The following is a 22,689-nucleotide window of genomic DNA, read 5'->3' on the forward strand; positions in this document are numbered from 1 at the left end:
TAAGTTTACCCACTCATATGTATCAGAGTGTTTCTAGCAGTGGGGGAGGAGATAATCAAACATTTTATTATGAAAAGTAAACATACTTGGCGAGTGAAGCCTATTCCTTAATGCAATGGTCTACTACATCATTATGGCTGAGTCTCAGCGATGGCCTTTACCATTGTCTCAGCAGTAGGTGCTTCTGCAGCAGGAGGTCGGGGTTTACTGTTACCTGCCCACTCTCCAGTGGAGCAATTCCCTTCTCGTTATTGATTAACATGTAGTGGAGTAAGTAGAGATATTAACGAGTATACCTAGTGAAGTAAAAGTGAAAAGTACCTGGAACTAAATGTAAAGTACAAATACATTTACTAAAGTATATGTACTTTGTTAAATCCCACTACTTGAGCTATCTCGACTGAAATATACAGTACCATCCAACTCTCATTCGTCTTTGCCTGGTGCATGATAGTCATTTCCAGTGAGGCAGAGCATGAATCACTCACAATAATAATCATAACAATAATCTCCTTTCCCTTCCCATCATTGAATGGCCCAGAACAGAAACACCTCCCCTGAAAACAATTCCGTTTAATTACTCCCAGATATTTGTCCATTTACGAGAAACCTGACACGGCGCTCATTAGACGATCATCGTCAGCACAGGGGCACAATTAAAAGCCCCTGTAGCGTCTTCACATCACTGTGATCTGCTGGCATACGCAAAAACAGCTGGGCGACGACTGACAGGAAAACAACTACCTGGAAAATATATATATAATCTTGCCTCTGACTTTCACCACCTTCAGTATTGCGTTACATGCTGAAAAAGTCATAGTGTCTGTAGCTGACGATTTACCATCAACACTATATTTGTCTTAATTAGCAGAAGAACTCCATCAGCAGGAGGTAATATCCTTCAGTTTCTTACATTATAGCTTGAAGACAGAGCTGCTCATAAACAAAGAGCAGCATGATTGAGAGGAGCAGCCATATATTTGAAAAGTGGATGTTATGAGGCCATTTAGTGGTGATAATTTTATGCATGGCTCTAACTTTGATTCAACAGCTGATCCATCACTCTGGCAGTTTTATAAATAGGAACGCACCGAACTTTAAACAGAAACGCAGCTTCAGTGAGTCACACATGAAAGGTGCGCTGGATTTAACCACGGCTGTCATTTGTTATAATAACAATTGATAATTCTGCATGATAAAAATAAACATTCGCGGTCAAGGTAAAAGATTAAATTATTTTATCGCTCAGCGTTTCAAGTCTGTGCTTAATACGCAAGGTTCCAATGTCACAGCTCCAGAAATTAACATCCTTGATAATAATAAACTATGATGGTTATCTTTATAGATGATGAGTTGTCATAAAAAAGCAGGTGAAGAATTTATATATTTTGCAGACATGAATATTTTACAGTGACAGATGGACGGAATGACGAGAAAATGGACGGAAATCTTTTCATGCACAAGCCACAGCACCTCTACATGCTGAGAGATTGGGCTTTGCAGTATGGAAATCTTCTTCAACAAATGTTTTTCCAGAAGCTAGGAACAAGTTAATGGTTTAGGGGGATTTTAATTATAGATTACAACTATGAAATAAGAAGAAACAGAACGACAAAACTGTATCTATAACCGAACAGCAGAGATTGTGACTTTTCTGTGTCTAACTCTGTTCCTTCCACAAACAACTCCCTCCTTCTCCAGAAACTGCAAGCAAGCAGCATTTTCCCCGAGGCGTCATCTGTTGTGCCCACTTGAGTATCCCATATGACTCCATATATATAATTTAGGACATCATAAATATACAATCCCCCACCAGCTTCCCAACAGACATGGGCACGAGGATCCAACAACACTTATCACAGTCTGTTGTGCTTGGTAAATCCAGCAGGGCATTGAGGTTTTAGTGGAGTGGCGATGCTGTTGTAATGCCTGTGACACTCAGCTATTAATTCAGACTGACAACGGACAGATATCTGGCAGACTAATGGCAGATGGGCCTGAATCCTGGCTTTATGGAGATAAACTATACCCCCCTCAGGAGAGGAAGGCAGGGGCGGGGGGCTGTTGTTAAACACTGTCTGCAGTATGGTGAGACACTAGAGTTTATCCAATAAGTGAAATACATTCTTGTTGTTGCTGGACATCTGTGTGATTATCATAGCAGGAGTAAAAGGTCGCCCATTAAGCAGTAAAGATGAATCAATAGAGCAAACCCACGCTGGGTTAGAAGTAGGACACAATCTGTGGGCCCAAGATTGATGCTATTTGTATTATCAGCATATATGGAAATATGTAAAATTGCTTTCTACCATATTAATATATAATCTATATAAATAAATATATATATATATATATATATATATATATATATATATATATATATATATAATCAGTGCTAAACGTTGAACGATAGACACGTCGATTATCTGACCCAGTTTAAGTAGTAATAGAAAAATTATTATAACCATGATCCACAGGAATAGGTTTGTCAGTTATTGTTGTGTTGTTTCTAGGGAATATCTTAACTTCCAAATAAGACATTTAGCATTAGACAATGTGTAATGTCTATCATATATATATATATATAGGACGTTCTTTTGTGGAGGAATGTGTGAGCATCTGCTCCCTCCCAGTTTTTTTCAGGATTGTGTCTGCCCTCTAAAGGCCACATGAAGCAACAGCACTTAATCCTATGTATATCATCATAAGGATTAATTCAGCAGTGACTGCAGCTGTGAGAAACCGAAATGAAAAATGATGGGTACAATCCCAAAAGGTGGGTTTTGATGAAAGCATGCAGCTGTCGACACAGACTCTCTCTCTCTCTCTCTCTCTCTCTCTCTCTCTCTCTCTCTCTCTCTCTCTCTTGTTTATTGCTCAATGATGAAAGACGGGTACTGACACAAATTAGTCATAGCATTAAGAAAAGAAACGAAAAAAGAAAAACAGCCAATGAGAGATGTCCTCTTGGTCCCTATGTTGAAAAAAAGAACAGCAAATACGTGTGTCACACATCAACTTTGTCCCCCTTGTTTACATAAACACATGTTACACATGCCCCTCAGTGGAACTGTCCTGCCGGAGTAGCAGGATCACATGTTGTCCTACAGCAGAGCAGGTAGACACACAGGAAGAGGGGGAAGCATGTTTTTTACGACCCTGCTCTGTCTGCTGTTACTGCGGCCTGGCCTAAGCGCTCTAATGAGATCTCCATTGGACGAGGTAGGTGGAAAGCTGCGGGTGAACAGGAGCACAGCGGTTAGTGATTCCACTGCCTGGGACTTCTGCAAAGTACATTGAACTCTCCCACTTTAATCTGTTTATCATCCTGTGGAAGCCCACGGCCTGGAGAGTCAAAGCTGTGTTCGACTGTAGTTACATGATGACCTGTACAACAACAAATTGTTTTTTGTGTATTCATTCAGTATTTTTGGATCTAAATTTAGTTACAGATTTGATGGAACTAAATAATGCAGTAGCTAAAAATGTTTGTTCCCTTCAGAAGCTGTTTAATCACCCCTCCAGTCCAAGAGACACAGTTTATTCTTATGACTCTTCTCCTGATGCCTCTGGTATGTATTCCTATGGCAGTACGAAGACACACATGAGATACAATCAAGAATATTTAAAGTGCTGATATCGTTTGCTTAGATAAAAGTAACAATATACATGAGAAATGTCCTGGTTTATGTTTCTACTGTGTTCTGTTCTTGTTCCCAGAGGGTGTGCGGCTGCCTCGTTCAGCCGCGATGCCTGATATCACCCACCTGGAGCTGCTGGTGGTGGTGGGACCTGATGTCCAGCAGGTCCACAAGCAGGATACAGAGAGATACATCCTCACCAATCTCAATATTGTAAGTCTGAGCAAGAGAAGTAACCTCTGTTATATTGATTACGATGTCAGCTCTTTAAAACAACAGACTTTAACACTATTTACTACACTGTAAGGCAAAAAGAAGGTGTTCTCAATAAATTATGAAGAAAAGTGAAAAACAACTAAAGTTTAAGTGAAAAATCGGTTTGGATTTTTGTTCGTTGAAATGTTTTCATATCCAGCTCTAGAGAGTGTGCTGCAACACTATAGTCCCATTACACTGTGAACATCCTGAAATATATTAAACTGACTTATGGACCAATATCCACGCAGGCGTCAGAGCTGCTGCGAGACATGACCCTGGGCGCCAACATGCGCGTGCACCTGGTCCGCATGATCATCCTGTCGGAGCCAGAGGTAAGTTACATCTCGAGTTCACATTCGAGTCAAGTTCACAAGTGAGCAGAGTGTAATGGTGGTATGTTTGTGCTGTAATCCAAAAGTTCAATAGCTGTACGTGAAATCTTGATATTCAGACTTAACGTGTGTGCAAAGATTTGAGAGTATGGAGTATTTCCTCTCTTGTAACTGTCCACCTTCTTCTAGCCAGAGATCCAAATGTCTACCAACATCACGTCATCTCTCAGAAGTGTGTGCGACTGGAGCAGGAGGATAAACCCCTCCAACGACACAGACCCACTTCATGCTGACCTGTTGTTATACATCACAAGGCATGTCGGGGGCATCTATCTGGCTGTGTTACAAGTAGATGTTTCATTATTTATGTATGAACAAACCGTGTTTTACTGTGGATCTTGCATCAATAAACAGGTATGACCTGGTGTTGCCTGATGGGAACAAGCTGGTCAGAGGAGTAGCACAGCTGGGCGGGGTTTGCTCCAGTGAATGGAGCTGTGTGATTGCAGAAGATACAGGCTTTGACCTGGGCATAACCATCGCTCATGAAATTGGCCACAGGTAAAACAGACTGAAAAAAAAACATATTAGACCAAAATCTATTTTAAAATGTGCATTACAATTTATCAAACTTAGTATCTACAATTCCGTTTGTCACTCCTCCTAGTTTTGGTATCAACCACGATGGAGTGGGGAACCCCTGCGGCAGGAGTGGCTTCATGATGGCCTCTAACGGAGGCTACAACAGTGTGGATCTGACCTGGTCTTCGTGCAGCAGACAGCAGCTGCTCTTGTTCTTCAGGTGGGTCGACCTGTTCACATGAAAATGTCTCTCATTCATCTGTTGAGCAGATCTTTAATCTATAAGTCACAGCTAAAAGTTTTCACCTTAGGCTGGTGGAAGTTTTCACATTTCGAGGACGTTTGATCTGATTTTAGTTAGAAATTCTTATTTATGTTTGTTTTATATGATGAATAATAGTTAGGTTATGTTAGATTAGATTAGAATAGGTTAGGTTAGATTAAATTAGAATAGGTTTGTTTGGATTACAATAGGTTAGTTAAAGTTAGGTTAGATTAGGTTAGATTAGAACAGGTTCGATTGGAATAGGTTAGAACAGGTCTGTTTGGATTAGTATAGGTTAGGTCAGGTTAGGTCAGGTTATGTTAGATCAGTTAGGTTAGGTAAGCTTAAACTTTACTGTCCACAATGTGTTAAATTGTCTTTGACTTTACAGAAAAACAACAACAAATAAAAACTGTAAATCTGCAGAGCTCAAAGTTCAATCATAGTAAAATACAGTTCAACAGACTTATTACAAAGGTTATATAAATTAAAGTAGCTCATACTTTATAATTCAACGATTCAATTGCACTAGGAACAAAGGATTTCTTGTAGATATTTTAGTGGCTTTTTTCGCACCACTCTTATGCTATACACTTAACATCCAACTGTCCATAAACAGCAACAAGTAGTTTGTGAATGAGATGTCACGTGCGTTGGTTTTCCATCCCCAGTGAAGGGAAGGCTACATGTGTGACAGACCTGCCTGTAATGGCAGACTCCCTACAAGACTGGAAGCCTGGTCTGTACTATGGAGTTGATGACCAGTGCAGAATAGCCTTTGGTAGCACTGCCAGAGCCTGCTCTTTCACCAACCCTGACCTGGTTAGTCCCCTGTAATAACAGCATGGCACCACCAGGCGTCGCTTCACATGACAAATACACACATTGTGACCACATTTCTATACATGTGTCCAAAATTGTCTATCTTTCCCATCAGCCAGCTTGTCGTGTCCTGTCCTGTCACATCAACCCTGACGACGACAGCTCCTGCAAACGTCTCCTGGTCCCACTGCTGGACGGGACAGAGTGTGCACCACACCAGGTACTGCTCTGTGATCACTGAGTCATTTGTGTGCTTTCTTTTTTTCCTCCCAAAGTATGTTCATCTACCAGGAGTAGGCACAAGTATGTTTTTTTCATGAGGTGCAATCCTCTCCTGCAGTGGTGTCTGAAGGGTCGCTGTGTGTCCCCGGATGAGCTCAGCTCCTCTGTGGTGGTGCACGGCTCCTGGTCCAGCTGGTCCGAGTTCTCCCGCTGTTCACGGACATGTGGTGGGGGAGTCACTCATCGCACACGGCAATGCAACAACCCCAGGTGACAACTGCGTGGCAAGCATCAGTCAAACATAGGGCCATCATTCTTTAATATTCTTGTAAAATCCAATATCTGTGATGTCGTTTTTTTCAGGCCTGCTTTTGGAGGGAAAGATTGTCAGGGTCTGTATATCGAGGCTGAACTTTGTCACCAGCAGGTAAGTTCTGACTGGCTGTGTTTACAGTGAGTCTCCATACAGTTGGTCAGTACTGTTTGCTGAGTGCATCGTCCCACATTTTAATGATTTGTTCTTAGCAGTTTGAAGCCTCCAGAAATATAAGCATTGATGGTATGACTCAGATAACTGAGGAGGCAAAGAGTTTAAGAATTGAGGAGGGCTTCCAATCAATTTTAGATAAAGAGGAATGTATTTTGAATGCCTCTTCAGTGGTTTTTGGCAAACCTGACATCTAACAATAATTAAAAAGCTGGAAAAGCTAAAAATGCCTTGTTCTTCTTACCACCGCTGTTGCTGAAGCCATGTAAGGGCACCCAGCTAGATTTCATGGCAGAACAGTGTTCGATGACAGACCTCCAGCCGCTCTACCTGCTCCCAAACACTGCCTCCTTCTACACATGGATCCCTGCTGTAGGCTTTGCACAAGGTGAGCCCGCAGAAAACTTTTTATTTCTATGAGTTAAATGACAGTAACTACACCTGCTACATTTCCCCCCCTGTAAATTGTCCTTATTGTCAAAACCAGGGGATGAGCAATGCAGATACATGTGCCAGTCAGAGGGAGAGAACTTCATGGTGAGCCGTGGCTCTCAGTTTGCGGATGGGACTCGCTGTGAGTCAGACAGTCCACCTGCCTTCGGCTCTACAGCTGCTTGTCTGAGAGGGAAATGCCAGGTAGTGATGACTAAGCAAAACATGCTGGAGAGCAGATGCAGTTTTACTCTTTCACACTTATTTAAAAAAAATGTCTCTGTTCACTGTTTGTCTCTGATCAGCTGTTTGGCTGTGACGGTGTGCTGCATTCTGGGAAAGTGTGGGATGAGTGTGGGGTGTGCGGTGGAAATGGATCGTCCTGCACTTTGACCTCTGACTCCTACACTGCTGGTCAGGCCAGAGGTAACAGCAGTGTGTAATTCCCGAACAGATTCAGTCACAGAAAATGACCTGATTTAAATCACTGAAAGCAACACTGTGCAACTTATTTACTTTAAAATAGCAGTTTCTGAATAAATTTGATGGCACACTGACTTGAAGTAAGGAGGATGGAGCTGCTTTCATCCCCCCTCCTCACCCCGAACGCCTGTTCTTGCTCTATGTAACTTTAGTGAGCAGGATCTGTGAGAAGTGTGGAACTGACTGATAGAGTCACAATTCAAAGTGTCAGAATCAGGCCCAACAATTCAAGAGTAATACCGAATGCAGATCAGTTAAAAAGACTTAGAAGTCTTAAGGGGTAGTGATTATCGATTATAGAGTTTGGTGGATTAGTTACAGCAGCAGCTCTTCTGGTTCAAGAAGCCGGGGATCATGTGTAATATCCACTGTTGTGTTTTAGCTCAGTGACAGTCAGAGCTCTGATCAACACACTGATAGATTTAGCTTTTTCTCTACATGAAAACAACTTCATCTGCAGAGGGCGCTGTTGCTCTGATTCCTACCTAGTTCTCTTCACATTATACTCGAAAGGGTGTGTGAGCACAACCCCCCCAAAATTACATCCTCTGCATACAGATCAAGACACATCCCTGTTCAAACAGTTTGTTGACTGGTGTGATGCTCACTACCTTCTTGTGAACGTGAAGAAAACTGAGGAAATAGTCCAGTACTCATTCACAACGCACCCATAAACCAGGTCTCCTCATATAAATACCTCTGTGTCCACATTGAAAGCTCTCCTACGTGGCATGTTCATGTTGAAAATCTTTGCTCTTGTTAACAACAGAGGATGTATTTCTCTAGGTTGCAATCTTATGTTCCCGTTCTATCAAATTAGAGAGTGTAATTTGCTACGGTATAAAAGTATGGTCTGGTAATTTGTCGGCACAGTTAAAGTCGAAGCCTGTACGGTCATTCAGACGGCCGTGACGATCGTAGGAAAAAGAGATCAGTTCTATTTTCAGTCATGACATTAAAAATCTCTGCTTAGAGAGGCACATACGTAGAATAAGACACGTTGCCCTCATGATGGTTCAGGATGCCACAATGCAGATTGAACCGGTACAAGAATCCCTTTATTCTATCTTCCATCAAAATAAACTAGTGACTAGTAGGAGTATTTTGTGATGTATTTATCTCTATCTATTTATGTTTTTAAATTAACTGCTGTCCTCTGGTATTCTCTTATCACTGACACCACTGCCAACGAGTGGTTTACACCAGACATATGAATGTTTGCACGTTTTCTACACACGTCTGAATGTACGTACTTGTGTGTGAGGGTATGTGTATTGTGATACATGTAGGTTCTATGCATTTATGTGTATTTGAAATGTGAAATGTTTAGTATGATACAGTGGCCTGGAGCCCAAGTTTCCCTATGGGACAATGAAGTATACCTTACCTCACCTTACCTTACCTCACCTTCTCTTACCTTACCTTACCTCACCCCACCCCATCTCACCTTACCTTACCTTACCTTAACTTACTTGTCAAATGTTTCAGTTTTATCTTAATGTTGATTTATAATCTTTTGGGCTGCAATTTCAAGGTTTTCTCATGTGATCTGAGACCTTTTTTAAAAACTATTTTCTAGACAGAATACTTAGTCAGTTCATTACAAAACTAATCAATAATTAACTGATAATCATAGCTACAGCTCTAATATCTGTACTGTTTTCACTGAGTTATAATTCAGTGCTTTCTGTTTCAGGGTACACCACCTTCCTCTCTGTGCCAGTGAATGCCACGCAGGTTCATATTGTAAACAGGGCGCCTCTCTTCACGCACATGGGTGAGCGTCATCACTTTACAAAATGTTTATGTTTCTACAACAGGTGTCACAGAACAAACTAAAACTAGGAGTTGTTTTTTGACGTCTGTGTCCTCAGCTGTAATGGTTGGGAGTCGGTACGTTGTGTCCGGATCCGGCAGCATGGCGCTGAATACGACCCATCCCTCCCCAGTGGATGATAACCACCTAGAATACCGTCTTCACCTGACCCCTGACTTTTTGCCTGCGATGGAGGAGCTGCTGCTGCCTGGACCAGTGCAACAGGAGATCATCGTACAGGTCAGGACACACAAATGACACATAAATCAAAATGCAATGGTTGCAGCTCTCACTTATACAGTGTGAACAGATGTTAAAACATACTCCAAAAACTGAAATGGAAAATCCCATGTGCCCAACTTTTATACTGATTTTTCTCTTTTCAGGTTTATCGCAAATATGGAAAAGAATATGGCGAGAGGACAAATCCAAACATTAGTTACCAGTTCTATCTTCCCACCAGAAACAGTTACTCGACAATCGTCACACCTAAAGGCAAATGGGTTGTCTTTACAACACCCTGCTCTGTCTCCTGTGGATCTGGTAAGTCAATGTTTATCAAAAGTCAAAATGAAAAAACAAAATAAGAATATACAAGTTACAGCACACAGGCTATTTTCTGTGGCCGGTGCCTTTTTAAATTCACAGACTGGCTTTCTTGTTTTAGGAGTCAGTGGTTTTGCCAGGAAGAAGATTTGTGTAATAGTGTGTACAATAATTACCTTTTTGAACAGTTTTCTATACCAGACTCAGTGCCCATCTGTTACAAGGACTCTGAAGTGTGGAATATGTTGCCATTGTTCTGATCTCTGGTGTTTTCAGGAGGAAAATGACACCAAATGTCTATTGAGCTGATTAACTGAATGGTCACACACACTACAACAAATACAATTGAACCGTTGTTTAATGTGCTGTATGTTGTTTTCTTATTTCCTTGGCCATACATGATACTCTCTTGTAAATGTCCTGCACTGCAATTTAAAACCATTCCAGTCCATTTTAAAATATTGTGATTCAGTCTTGTAAACTTAATCCTATAAAGCTGCGTGAAATCTGAAATGTAAACACCTGCCCTAGAACAGAAATCATGTATTGTACGATTGAAGTTGTCCTACACATATTCTTTTATTTGCAGGTGTACAGACACTTGTATATGTCTGTGCAGATGAAGATAGCAACAGCCATTTGGAGGAACACAACTGTGAGACACCCACGTCGCCTGTACCACTCCAAACAATCTGTCAGCTCTCACCCTGTCCCCCCAGGTACGTTCATGTCGTTTCAGTTTGTTTTCATCTGGCCTGACATACAGTTACAGCTCAGCACAAATAGGTTGACAGAAAATGTCCTGTTTCACAGTTGGGAAACAAGAAAATATGGGCCCTGTAGTGCCACCTGTGGTGGAGGAGAGAGGGTGCGTCCTGTGAGATGTGTTCAGAAACAAGGAGCTGATGTGGTGACTGTTCCAGATTCTGAATGTTCACCTGACACAGCGCCACCTGCTGTGGAAAGATGTAACCTACAATACTGTCCTGCCAGGTATGAAGTCTGTAGTGTTGATCATCGGGAGCAGTGGGTCAAATAACTTTCCATGACCACAGAATATGAAGGGGTTCAGGTGTTACCCAGTTTGAACAACAACACTCACACATGTTGACAGATGGCGTGTGTCAGAACCAGGGGAATGTTCAGCAGTGTGCGGGCCAGGAGAAGCCAACCTGACTGTGTCATGCGTCCGTCCAGAAGCTGGTCAGGATGTTGAAGTGGATCACAGCTTCTGTTCAAAGCATATCAAACCTCCTGATTCTGCGCCATGTGTGGTGGACGTTTGTCCCATCGGGTGGGACGCTGAGGGAGAGGTAAAGTTAAAAATGACTCAAATCTGACTCTTATTCCAAAATGAATCACCTCTAAACACGGCTTTACTTTTCAAATCCCAGCCCATGCTGAAGTCTGGTTTGCTGCCCCGCTCCAGACAACTTCCGGTGTATGTTTGGAGCCCTTTAGTCAGCCAGTGCTCAAAGACCTGTGGCAATGGTAAGAGAAAATGATATATAATTGCCTTCATTTAGAGATTACATGTCCTCATCAGATAAGGTATCATGCAGGAACCCTGCAGGTGTGGTTTTCCTGTGTGGACCACCAGAGCAGACTGGGGGTGCCGGACTTCCGCTGTGATGCTTCTTCCAAACCTCCTCCCCAGTCTGAGCTCTGCAGCCCCTCTCTCTGCCCTCCCATGTGAGAAACCCCAGGCTCATATTTACCTGTAGTACACCACACTATTCTATATGTGAATTTAGAGGAAGGGAAAACAGGGATTTAACAAATGCCAGCAGTAAAATATTTCTAACTACCAGGTGGCGCTCTAAGCAAGGAGTCTGCAGTGTAACGTGTGGAGGAGGGGTGGCCAACAGGGTGCTGTACTGTGCTCTGGAAGCAGGAGAGGAGGAGGAGGAGGAGGTTGTGGAGGATTCAGAGTGTAGTGACTCTCTCAAACCCACAGCAGTGGTTTCATGTAACACCCACATCTGCCCAGCAAGGTGAATCACACACAAACACACACACACAGACACACACACACACACACACACCTCTCCCAAAAAATGATCTCACCACCACTTTCACTCATCCAGGTGGAAGTTGTTCAGGACGTCACCCTGCTCTGTGTCCTGCGGGTTGGGTGTAGCCAAGAGGATTGTGTCCTGTGTCCAGTTTGTCCATGGCAAGGAGAGTGTGGTGCCAGTGGGAAACTGCCATGAAGTGGTCAAACCGGCCACCACGGTGCCCTGCCTGGTGCAAATCTGCACCTTTAGGTGGGAGGTGAAGTCGTGGAGCCAGGTACTTTTAACAGGAGAGAGAATGGTCGAAAAATTTGAAGATTAAATTAGATTAGAATGGATCTGATAAAAGCTCAGATGATTTGTTGGATTTAGTCAACTGACTGAAAATGTGAATCACTTGTTAATCATTCTGTGGTTCCTGCTTCTCAAATAGGGAGATGTACTGCTTTTTATATCACTCTAGATTAAATAACTTTGTGTTTTGAGCCATTGGTCACAGAAAATATAACTTTTGTGTCTGCACAAGGTATCATAAGGCGTCATTGGTTGCAGTCTTAGATAAGATAAAATGTCAATACCCCTATACCACCTGTCCACCTGAATACTGCTTATTATGTGATATGATGCATGATTTTGCTGACACTGTTTCCCAAGCTTACTTCCCATGTTGCATTCCTCCACCAGTGTTCAGTACCCTGTGGATATGGGATCCAGTCCAGACCAGTGTCCTGCCTGGGCCCCTCCAAGCCAGAGCCCCTCAGCCCTCTGCTTTGCATGCATATGCCCAAACCCATCACCATCCAGGGCTGCAACATGGGCAGCTGCGTAGATGTGTCGCCCACCGCCGCTGCAACGCAGGCTGTCCCGATGGTTGACCTCACAGATGGGCCTCTGCTGTCTCCCACAAGTCCAACAGAGGCCATTGTTTTCCCACAGACCACAACAGCAGCCACCCCAACCCCTAGAGGCATAAGCTCTTTGACTCCCGACCCATTTGCAGTGCGAGTTGGTTGCAGATGTAGGGTTAACGGTGTGTGCTCTTTTCCAGGTGCATGTGGACAGCTACTCCTGGAGGAATCGGGCACAGTGGATTTGAAAAACGTAACCACCCGCTGCACAGTTTCCATAGGTCGACCTCTGGATGAGGTTATTCACATTAGAGTGGAATCTAGCTCCTTGAATTGCAGAAAAAGTATGTTTTTTTTTAAATATGCAAAGGATGTTACTTCCTGTGCTATGACTATTGCACCAAAATAACTGCCTGTACCTCTGTGCATGTGTCCCTGCAGAGGAGTATGTGGCATTTTTTGACCGATTGGCATTTGTGAGGAAGTGTGAGCAGGTTGCAGGTAGTGAGCTGACCACGAGAACCAACGTCCTGCTGGTTCGTCAAAATATGCTCACTCCTGGAAGTGGAATTGTGTTCAGCTACACGTCACAGAAAAACCTGAAGAGGAGCCACCATCAGGGTGAGACAGCGTGTTTGTTCTCTGTGTGCAGAGCTGCGCTAAAGAGAGAAACCCAGGATGTAATGTCAAAAAACAGGAAGATGTTTAATGAAAGAAGATGTTTCGCTGGCTATTAGAATGGATGTTACTATAAGTAAAATGCAACAAATGTGGGAGCCCACTGCAACAAAAAGGTTCAAAACTAATGGTAGATATATGTAATAACCTGAACACTCAGTGAAGCTGAAAATACAACTCCCCATAAAAACTGAATCTGTTGTTAATACTGTTTCCGGAAAGGTTCATGTTTTGATCTTTACGTATAATACTAATACAGGTGTTCATATGTATTTTGTTTACACGTTTGCATTTACCAAAGGTTAAGTACACCTGGTCTTTACCCCACAGACTGTGATATTCAGCTGTTCTCCCCCAGCGGTGACATTGAGAACCCAACGACTTCCAGCACCAACCACACCTGTCGAGTGCTCATCAACGCCCCTCCCTCTGTGAAGATCAGAGTCCAAGCTCTGCACATTGGATTAGCATTCAACGCCACCAACTCGCAGTCTACATACATTATGGTGCGGGCCAGCTTTTTTAACTTGTGTTGTTGTTTCAGTGTGCTCCACAGTGCAAAGGAAAAAGTGCAAGTGTAATAACTACAGGGATATTTTGTCTTTTTCTGTTGTTCAGATCCGGGACATGGACATCTTAAAGACCAACGTGTTTAAAGGTCAACAGCTGTTTCTGTGGCATTCCTCTGGAAATATGGCAGAGATTGAGTTTCATGGAGACTACCTTCATTCTAAAGGAAGCTTCAGAGCGGAATATTCCTTTATGAGTCCTGGATATTAATTTATAAAAAATACCTGGAGGAGCTTTTGATTTTTATGTTTCACATATCTGTGGCTTAAAATATGTATTTAAATTATATGTTGAGAGAACAAAATCCTTCAAAACTTGATTTTCATACTTCTGTGATAATTATATTGACATGAATAAATGAACAAAACAAACCAAAACACTCAACAGTCAAGCGAGGACAGTGTCATTCTAGAAACTGGTTAAGTATAAACAAAGGAAGAAAAAAAACAATACTCTTTAGCAAATTGTGTCCATTTAAATTTCAAATGGATATAACACAATATGTTAAAATATAGAATTCCCATCATAGAGATTTACTTCTCCTTTCAAAAGCAGTGCATTAACCGTCACACATTCCCACTCTCTTCCCACAATCCTTCGTTAACAGGTTTCCCCCCCAGCTCCAACACACTCAGTACATTGTGAGTTGATGCCAGTGCGGCGCTCTGCCAGCGACTCAGTTCCAGCTCCTGTGCGCCGCAGTGGGACACAAACACCACGGAAGGATCCCGTGCGGGATCACTGCTCGGCTTTCGCCGTGTCTTCCAGGAGTGCCCTCATGTCCAACAGAGCCTCCTCTACAGCCTGGGCAAACTTGGCAGCGTTTGTCTCCTCACAGCTGTTGAAGGCCGTGATGGCGATGTTGATGTGCTCATCCATGGGATTGTAACACACTCCATAGCCATCTGGCACCACTGGACCAAAGCACATCACGCAGTCTGTCTTGGAGCCAACCTGGACACGCAGGCAGGAGAGAGATGAGGGCAAATACTCCGACAAACTAATTTGACGGCAGATAATCATTTGCTCAGTAATAATAAACTGTTTGTTTTCTTAGATGCAAATTTACCTGGCTGGTGGAGAGATTATAATGCTGAGCCACAGCAAAAGATGTATCCATGAATATCTCAGGCATGGAGGTCAGGTCATTAATACCCTGGATCTTCAGCCCGAGGAGGTGTCGCTCTATGGCTTGTCCATGAATCGCCTAAAAAAAGAAAAGTTGAATTTGTAGAACTGAAATGAATCTGATGATTTCAGAAAAAAACAAACATTATATCGATGGAGTCCAACTCTCACATTGTAGGTGTTGTCCTTGTGCGTCTGAATGGCCTTCTGCAGCAGCTCCAGCCTCTCTGTGCTCTGTTGACAAGGTATTTACTGTTCAGTCAGAGCGTACATGGTTTTAACTTTACAATCATTGAGAAAAGTCTAGTGGTTCAACAGCACCTGTTTAGCTGGGTCTTGCATTGCCTCGACGAATTTTGACGACTCAATAGTAGTTGCACGGATGGCATCTGTTCGGCCATATTTGAACATTCGTAACGATGCACTCTCATATGTGGAGCAGCAAATATTATACATCCTGGAATTCAGAAATAACAGGATATATATAAGCTGTTTATTTCATGTCAGGATCATTTTCAACTGCAGAAACTTCTTTCCTACCTGAAGTAGGCAAGTTGAAGAGCCATTTGCACAAAAGCATCTGGACTCAGCTTATGTTGCCTTGGCACATTTTTTCCAAAATGAGAAAACATAAGCACCTTCACATCCAAGTCGTGCACCATTCTAGTAAAACAAAGAAAGATGAGCAAGTTGCACAAAATCCTAAAAGCTGAGATGCTAACAATTATCATGACGGCACCAAACATACATGTTCATATTTTGTTTGGCATTCTCAATGTCTCTCTTGACTTCAGGTGTTATGTTAAAACGCAGCTTCTGAGGCATCTGCAGAGGAACCATGGGGGAGCGGACTATTTCAGTCTTCTGCCTGTTGAGAAAATGTCAAACGGTGAGTTCATTTGTAAAGGGACAAAACGTGTATCTAAAAACTGACTGAAACTCACATGTATTTAACAACGTAGTCCACGAGAAACACGATGGGCGGACCCTCAGCGGGTGCATGTTCGTACACCAGCCCACACGTACCGTCTTCACCAACTATGAACTGTGGATGATGCAAGTGCCTTTAAATTCTCAACCACCACCAAACTGCAGTTCATGGTTTTATATTTGAAGTCTCAATCTGACCTGTAATGTTTTATCAAACCAGCGGTTGCCGCTGTTCCAGCGAGCTCCTCCTCCATGTAGCATCTGCGCCGCCACGCGGCTCTGATACAGCTCATCGGACACACGGGGCATTGGTGCGTCCAAGCAAACGTTGAAGATACTTTTCTGGATGGCACGCACTGACTCCTTATTTGTCTTATCTGAGGGTGAATAAAATTGCTTTAAAGATCTAAATAATATTTCCTCTGAAATGTGCTTTAAAATTTGAAAATCCATCTAGCTGATACTAGAGCTGCTTTCAGACATGCACTGAACTTCGCACATTTTCCAGAAATTTTCAAACAGGCTGTATGTCAGAACATACATTTTTGAGTTAGGTGCTCTGAACATTTTTAAGAAAGTTTTATGTTAGTCCCTAAGTAAAATAAATGGAAAATGTGAGCCTATTAGACAGAGGCCAAACTAAAGATACAAGAATCCAGATATCTCAGGATGGAAAAGAGGAGCCATACACAAAGAAGATGCCGACAAAAATGTTGAATTGGAAAGACAACAAGATTTGAGAGCTCACAGTGATAAGGGCCAATGTGGGTGTCGATGTGCTGTAAACAAAAAGGTGATTTCCACAGCAGAATTTATACATAATGCCTCCTGCATGTTCTACTCAGGCGCCTTGTCAGAACGTTCCAGACATTTTCCTGTTGTTCCAGAGTTCATGTCTGATAGCAGCTTACGGTTTACCCCTCCTCTGCTCACCCTTGATCAGGTTGTTGTAGGCTTTGCCCCAGGTGTTGCGGTGCTGTGACGTAAGGATGCCAATCGGCTCTTTGTTAGTTTGCAAAGACGAGTTCCAGATCTTCTCCAGCTGCATGTAGATCTGGTCTACTGTCAGTGCCGTGCCATCGCTGTTGTAAACGTCCAAGACAAAGAACTGAGGGAGACGATAGCAATGTCAGGGTCATGCAGCCACAGAGCCAGTATTTCTTTAACCACTGCACCAATGATAATGACATAATAAAATTAGCTTATGATGACCATCTGCCATCTCGAGTACCTGGAAGTTGTGGACCACAGTGATGTGAGATGGCGGTGTTTTCCCGATGGTGTGGTTTACAACAGTGTCTCTCTTTGGGCCGGGGACACGACAGGAGGACAATATCTGGTAGTACTGGTCCATACACAGCGGCTTCCCACTCAGGTACTCCACAGGCAGGGTGTCACTGTGACACAGCACCGCAAATCATCCATTTGTAGTTTTTTATACATCAATGACAAGGAGATTTGTCTGTTACAACAGTTTGTTTTAGTTTCAGACAAACTCACGTGTCAATCATTTTTTTAAAGTCCAGAACTCCTGTGATCAGTCTGGCAGCAAATCTGCAGAAGAGATATACATTTGTCATTGTCAACCACCTGATCTCCTCTTGTTTATTTCACCAAGTATATTCAAACTGTGTCAGTAGAATGATGAGTCTATTGTACCCTGCATACTTCAAATTCAATCCTTGGCTTCACTGCAGTATTTCTCTATGAGGCCGACGTATTCACCATATCCCACAGGTCACAGAAGTCAAAAACAGCTGAGCCACGGTGTGAGCAGCCAGAGCCCTTTAAATAGCCAGCATGTGGAGGGAAGCCTGTTCAAAGGTCAGCTACAATATCCAGCCTCAAATAAGCTTGTTTATACTTTTGGAAACAACTTAACGACCGGTGCTTATCATTGGATTTCACTGTAAAACCGATATTCAGGGAGCACCACAAATTGGCCGCATGCCTTAAAAGTCTTTTTTTTGTGTGTTTTGTTTAGTAAGAGCTTAGCAACTGTGGTGGCTGGTCCTCGATATGGACGATGCTTTCTCACCTCATCTGTCCTTGGCGATCGCTGAAGCGCATGCGCGGCAGGACAACCCCGGGGCTGGTGTAGACCGCCACCGGCATACGGCAGTCCAGATAGGCCGACTGCATCCACCATTCTGACAGCTACATAAACACAGCAGTGGTAAGAAAGTAGAATTTATGATGTCTGTTATCACAACAGACTACTTCCTTAAGAGGAGTTTACACAAACTCATCATTAACAAAACTGTAACGGAAGCATGAGTCAGACTATACACAGCCACATAGACCTCGCTGCAAAATGAAAAGTCTGGGTGCATTTAAATACACAGGATCTTTATCCTGACTCAGCAGCAGGGAGGCTTTAGTTGTATTTAGTAAAGATACTTTATTAAAAACAACCTTTACCCTCTGTGTCCAACCACTATATAAAAAATGCTAAATAAGTCCAGATATCTACCCAGTTTTCTGTCTTGCGTGCCCGTCGCTCCAGGCCTTTCTGCAGCCTCTCTCCCACACCACCCTTCAGAAACTCTGCCACCAGCTCCTGGGTGTGTTCCAGCTCCTCCTTGCTGACAATGGGCTCCAGAGAGGCCAGGTATTGCTCGCATGTCTGCTTCAAGGGCGGCACAGGCAGCTTGGGTAAATTCTCCTGGTGCACCAGGGACCTCTGTGGGATCTGTGTCACCGATCTGAGCAGGCGACACGGCTTCACCACACCAGGCCGCAGCTGGAACACATAAACTGGATGAGCACAAACTCTAAACTAAAATTTAAACAGATGTTTAAAACCTATATACTGATTGTAGAGTGGTAGTACAGTAAGACCGGAACAATGATGTGTAAATGCTTTGTCTGCTTTAACTTTAATTATCTGCTCTCGCTGAGTAGTGAATGTTTTGCTGATGGTGATTGAGCTGTTTTCGATGAAAGCTGGAATATTGCAGCATTTCACTAAATGTTTTGATGTAATATGAAAAAAGAGGGTAGGACTCGATAAGTATTAACTTCTTCCTACTCCACTCGGATATGTTTTATTCCTTTTGAATATTTGTTATTGAAGTTCACTTGTTTGCTGCGTCTTTTTCTTACTTATTCATATAGATATTTGTATCTTTATTTAAAACATGTTGGAAATAAAACCTATCTCCTCTGCCCTTACAGATTACATTAAAAATATGAACTACTCTTTGCTTAAATATAGTAACTGACTTCCTGGCAAAACATGGCTCAGTGCATTGATATAAAAGTGTAATATAATCTCAGTGATAACTGCTCGAGTTGAGCCAGACGATTAATGGGACTCTATAGTTGCTGCCTCACAAATCCAGGTGTCAACATGTTGTTAAATGTTTACTGTACACGATCGAAGCCTCAAATAGCAAATGGCTTCAAGTGAGGACTGGACTCAGTTATTTACTAAATATTTAGCAGTAAGATGAGTTGATCTGGTGAAACGTGACACAGTCGTACTGTTGGTTTGAACACACTGCTGTGGACTGTGCCATCTTAAAAATAGCAGGTTGACACAGTTGGACCTTTGGAATGACAACTACAACAAACACATGAAACCAGAAGTATTTCTGTGCTATCATGATCACTGCTGCGTACCAACATCAAAGCACAAGACAGATGTGTAGAATTATAATTAGATTTTTATAATGGAACAGGAGGGATTTCACACTTATAAACTGAGTTACAGTGGGAGTTGAAATTAATTTCCAAATGGTTCACATGAGTGGGCGTATTTATTTTTGGTCAAGTTTCCAGGTATAAAAGAACTTCCGGTGCACGTTTTCAAAAATAAAAGTATTATTTAAACCGTACGTTGCAGCGTTAATAGTATGTTTTTGCCACAATCACTACTATAAAAACAAATACAGATCCGAGTGGAGCTGTGGAGCCGACACTGCTAACACTGTAGCACAGTTTCCGATGTCCTCTTTAGAGGCATGCGCATTGAGCTACCGTTATGCTAACGGCTAGGCTAACATTAGGTCAAATATCACATAGAGAGGCAGAGAAACACTCGATAATAAAACAAATAAAACTCTGCCTTTGCTAACATGGCACCGAACATAAGAACAGCCTGTAGCTGTGGAAACATTAGTTTGACTTGAACCTAAACATCGTAATATTGTTGTTGTCCTGTTGCTGCGCCCCACCCCCTTCACTCAGCCTGGTGCCACCATGAAGCTAAACACAAGCACACAACACATTTCAACACATTTCAACACTAACGTCCCACTCACCCCGGCTCGGACTAACACGGTCCACATGCTGGCGGACAGACGCGCTAAGGTCTCGGACTGTCCCGGGGTGTGTGGATGGTGAAGCCTCGGGCTGACATGTCTCAAGGACAAGCTCAGTCACCGTCTATTCTCAGCTGAGAGGGACTGTCCCCCCCCCCCCGGACCCACCGAGCTAACACACAGCTCCTCTGAAAGTCACGCTTTCATCTGTGGAGTCTGCTACATGTGCGACTGCTGATTTAAACTGGCGATCACAACATGTCCCTGCTGTGTAAAAGCCTCATTTCATTTCCCTGAGGAAATAATACATCACATTGTTGATAGAAACTATTAATAAACTATTAATAAACTACCATTCATTAGTTTTTCTTATGGCATACTCACAAAGTGTATATTATATTCGTGTAAGAATGATAATTTCAAAATAAGAGTGCAAGGTCACCATAAACCCCATTCATGTGACCTATCTATTATAAAGCCATTCATAATAATAATATAGGCTTGTAATAATTCATCGGATGTTGTAAATTAAAGCCAACAAATCAGCAGTGTTTTTAAATTATGTTATTTTTTATTGACTGATAAAAGAATACATTTACAGACTGATGATTATCTGTGTTTGGTGCATGAGCCTGCACAGCTCTCTACCGGCCACATGGTGGCGCTCGTCAAACATATTTACAGAGAAACAGCGGCAAACTCATTCCTTCAGGAAATGTACAAACCAAAGACAGACTCCCTCCAGCCCCCTGCAACTACCCACCACACACATCAGTTTAAATGAAAGGTGCATTTAATCTGAAGTCATATGAATGGACACTTGGAGTGTTAATGCGTAAAAGTCATTCAGAATGATTGTGATTGTTCTGTACATCATCATTTTCTTCCCATAACAGAAGACAGAGAGAGAGAGGATTGCAGTCGTGTCATGGTTTATTTGAAAGCAATAAAATAAGCGATACAAAGAAAAATCAGTCATACAAATCAAAACGCCTCGATTGCTCTGGTCCAGCCGCTGCCTGTCAACAGTGTGTGTTTCATACAGATTGTTTGCGCGGCGAATATTTGCTCAAGGTCCGTCTGCTGCCAACTCACAAAGTCAGAGAGTCCACCTGAGCCCAGCACTGAGATCAGGTTGGAGATGTTCGTGCTGTCCGAGTCTGAATAAGAGTCATCGTCACTCCTCATTCTCTTACACGGCACCTGCCCAAAGTCTGGTAAATAAAACTCTGGATCAACAATGTGATAACTTGTGTCCATCTTTCGCTTCTTGGCGTAGCAGTGCGCGCCCTGCGGCTGTTTCGGCTGCGCGCAACAGTCTGAGTGGAAGTATCCATTGGTGACAGTAGTCACCACATGCGTGTCCAGGTCCAGCACCGTCTTCTGGTTGGCCTGTGTGTTGGGGACAGGTAAGTCCCAGGATGATTTGTCCGCACAACTCCAACAGGCTTCAGAAACCATGAGCTCAGAGTCGCTTGGTGGAACCATTGCGCACGCTGATGCGTCTTGGTGCGCCAGCTCTGCAGGCTGGCCGCCGGGCTGGTGCGCTCCGCATTGCCAAGTGTCCGACTCAACCCCAGTAAAGTTGCAGTAGAAGTCATCGGCCAACTCCGTAAAGCTCCCGGTCAATTCGAGGTATTCTTGCCTGTCACGGACTGCGGCCACGTCCTCATAGTGCTGCGTCCTCTGCGTCTGCGACAAGTTTTTGCTCATGTAAAACTGCCTGGCGTTTCGCAGTACGTACGTTACCAGCAAGTTCTTGTGGAGCTTGATGCCTCCTCTCTGCGTCCTGGAGCTTTGGATTTTCCTCAGTGAAATGGAGATCAGATTCTGTGCGTCAAATGCACACTCCATCCTCAACCGGGCCGCCCGATCTCTCCTCTAACTCTCTCAAATCGTGGGTTTTCTCGCTGGAGAAATATTCATGTGTTTAGTGGAGATTCCTACTTGATTCGTGTAGACTGTGTCCATAGCGCTCCATGTCTTCCCAGTAAGGGCATGGACTTGCAACTCTCATCTTTCCTTGCCACGCCCTCACGTAGACATTGTCCAATGGGAGGGAGGCGGTGCTTCTGTTATACGCAAATATCACTACGAGCCTCATTCAGGATGCACGCAGGAGAGGGCATGCTGCATTTCACTAAATATGTCCTGGGCTTTTTAAATCTCAGTGCGGACAAAAATCATTAGACTTCGCTGTCCGCGTAGAAGTAGAGTGGAATAGAATAAAGTGGAGGGGACAAGAAAAACAGAGACATGGACAAACATAGAATAGAGTAGGTAGTAATAACACATACAATGTTATAGACTGAGCCGTTTAGTATAGTAGTACAGTAAAATAGAGAGTCACAGAATAGAGGAGAGCAGAC

The 22,689-nt window shown here is 43.0% G+C and overlaps 3 protein-coding genes across 4 annotated transcripts; 1 reads left to right on the forward strand and 2 right to left on the reverse strand.

The window, feature by feature from the left end:
- Positions 1-2,997: 2,997 nt before the first annotated feature.
- adamts13 (ADAM metallopeptidase with thrombospondin type 1 motif, 13) lies at positions 2,998-14,211 on the forward strand. Of its 2 annotated transcripts, none has more exons than XM_034595022.1 (29): positions 2,998-3,222; positions 3,506-3,572; positions 3,721-3,854; positions 4,148-4,231; positions 4,421-4,545; positions 4,646-4,792; positions 4,899-5,033; positions 5,750-5,900; positions 6,016-6,120; positions 6,241-6,392; positions 6,486-6,549; positions 6,871-6,997; positions 7,097-7,245; positions 7,347-7,467; positions 9,221-9,301; positions 9,399-9,580; positions 9,727-9,883; positions 10,476-10,605; positions 10,700-10,879; positions 11,001-11,199; positions 11,275-11,377; positions 11,449-11,578; positions 11,698-11,880; positions 11,974-12,178; positions 12,586-12,868; positions 12,950-13,093; positions 13,191-13,370; positions 13,758-13,933; positions 14,046-14,211. In XM_034595022.1, exons 1-29 carry the CDS (start codon positions 3,097-3,099, stop codon positions 14,205-14,207), a joined length of 4,182 nt encoding a protein of 1,393 aa, XP_034450913.1. In that variant the 5' UTR covers positions 2,998-3,096; the 3' UTR covers positions 14,208-14,211. The 2 variants fall into 2 exon arrangements, with proteins under 2 accessions (XP_034450913.1, XP_034450912.1); XM_034595021.1 differs by having other exon boundaries at positions 2,999-3,222; positions 3,503-3,572.
- A 51-nt stretch (positions 14,212-14,262) lies between these two features.
- On the reverse strand, positions 14,263-20,549 carry zgc:154046 (uncharacterized protein LOC562075 homolog). The gene is made up of 14 exons (XM_034595024.1): positions 20,321-20,549; positions 18,529-18,798; positions 18,094-18,212; positions 17,556-17,609; positions 17,287-17,452; positions 16,989-17,163; positions 16,254-16,432; positions 16,070-16,170; positions 15,874-15,993; positions 15,666-15,788; positions 15,447-15,582; positions 15,297-15,359; positions 15,067-15,204; positions 14,263-14,951 (listed from the first exon to the last, which is right to left on the reverse strand). Exons 1-14 carry the CDS (start codon positions 20,345-20,347, stop codon positions 14,736-14,738), a joined length of 1,887 nt encoding a protein of 628 aa, XP_034450915.1. The 5' UTR covers positions 20,348-20,549; the 3' UTR covers positions 14,263-14,735.
- A 326-nt stretch (positions 20,550-20,875) lies between these two features.
- On the reverse strand, positions 20,876-22,335 carry LOC117767416 (immediate early response gene 5-like protein). Its single transcript, XM_034595025.1, has one exon. It carries the CDS (start codon positions 22,172-22,174, stop codon positions 21,305-21,307), a length of 870 nt encoding a protein of 289 aa, XP_034450916.1. The 5' UTR covers positions 22,175-22,335; the 3' UTR covers positions 20,876-21,304.
- Between the last annotated feature and the right edge of the window lie 354 nt (positions 22,336-22,689).

The sequence above is a fragment of the Hippoglossus hippoglossus genome, chromosome 9 (assembly GCF_009819705.1).
Source record: "Hippoglossus hippoglossus isolate fHipHip1 chromosome 9, fHipHip1.pri, whole genome shotgun sequence".
NCBI lineage: Eukaryota > Metazoa > Chordata > Actinopteri > Pleuronectiformes > Pleuronectidae > Hippoglossus > Hippoglossus hippoglossus.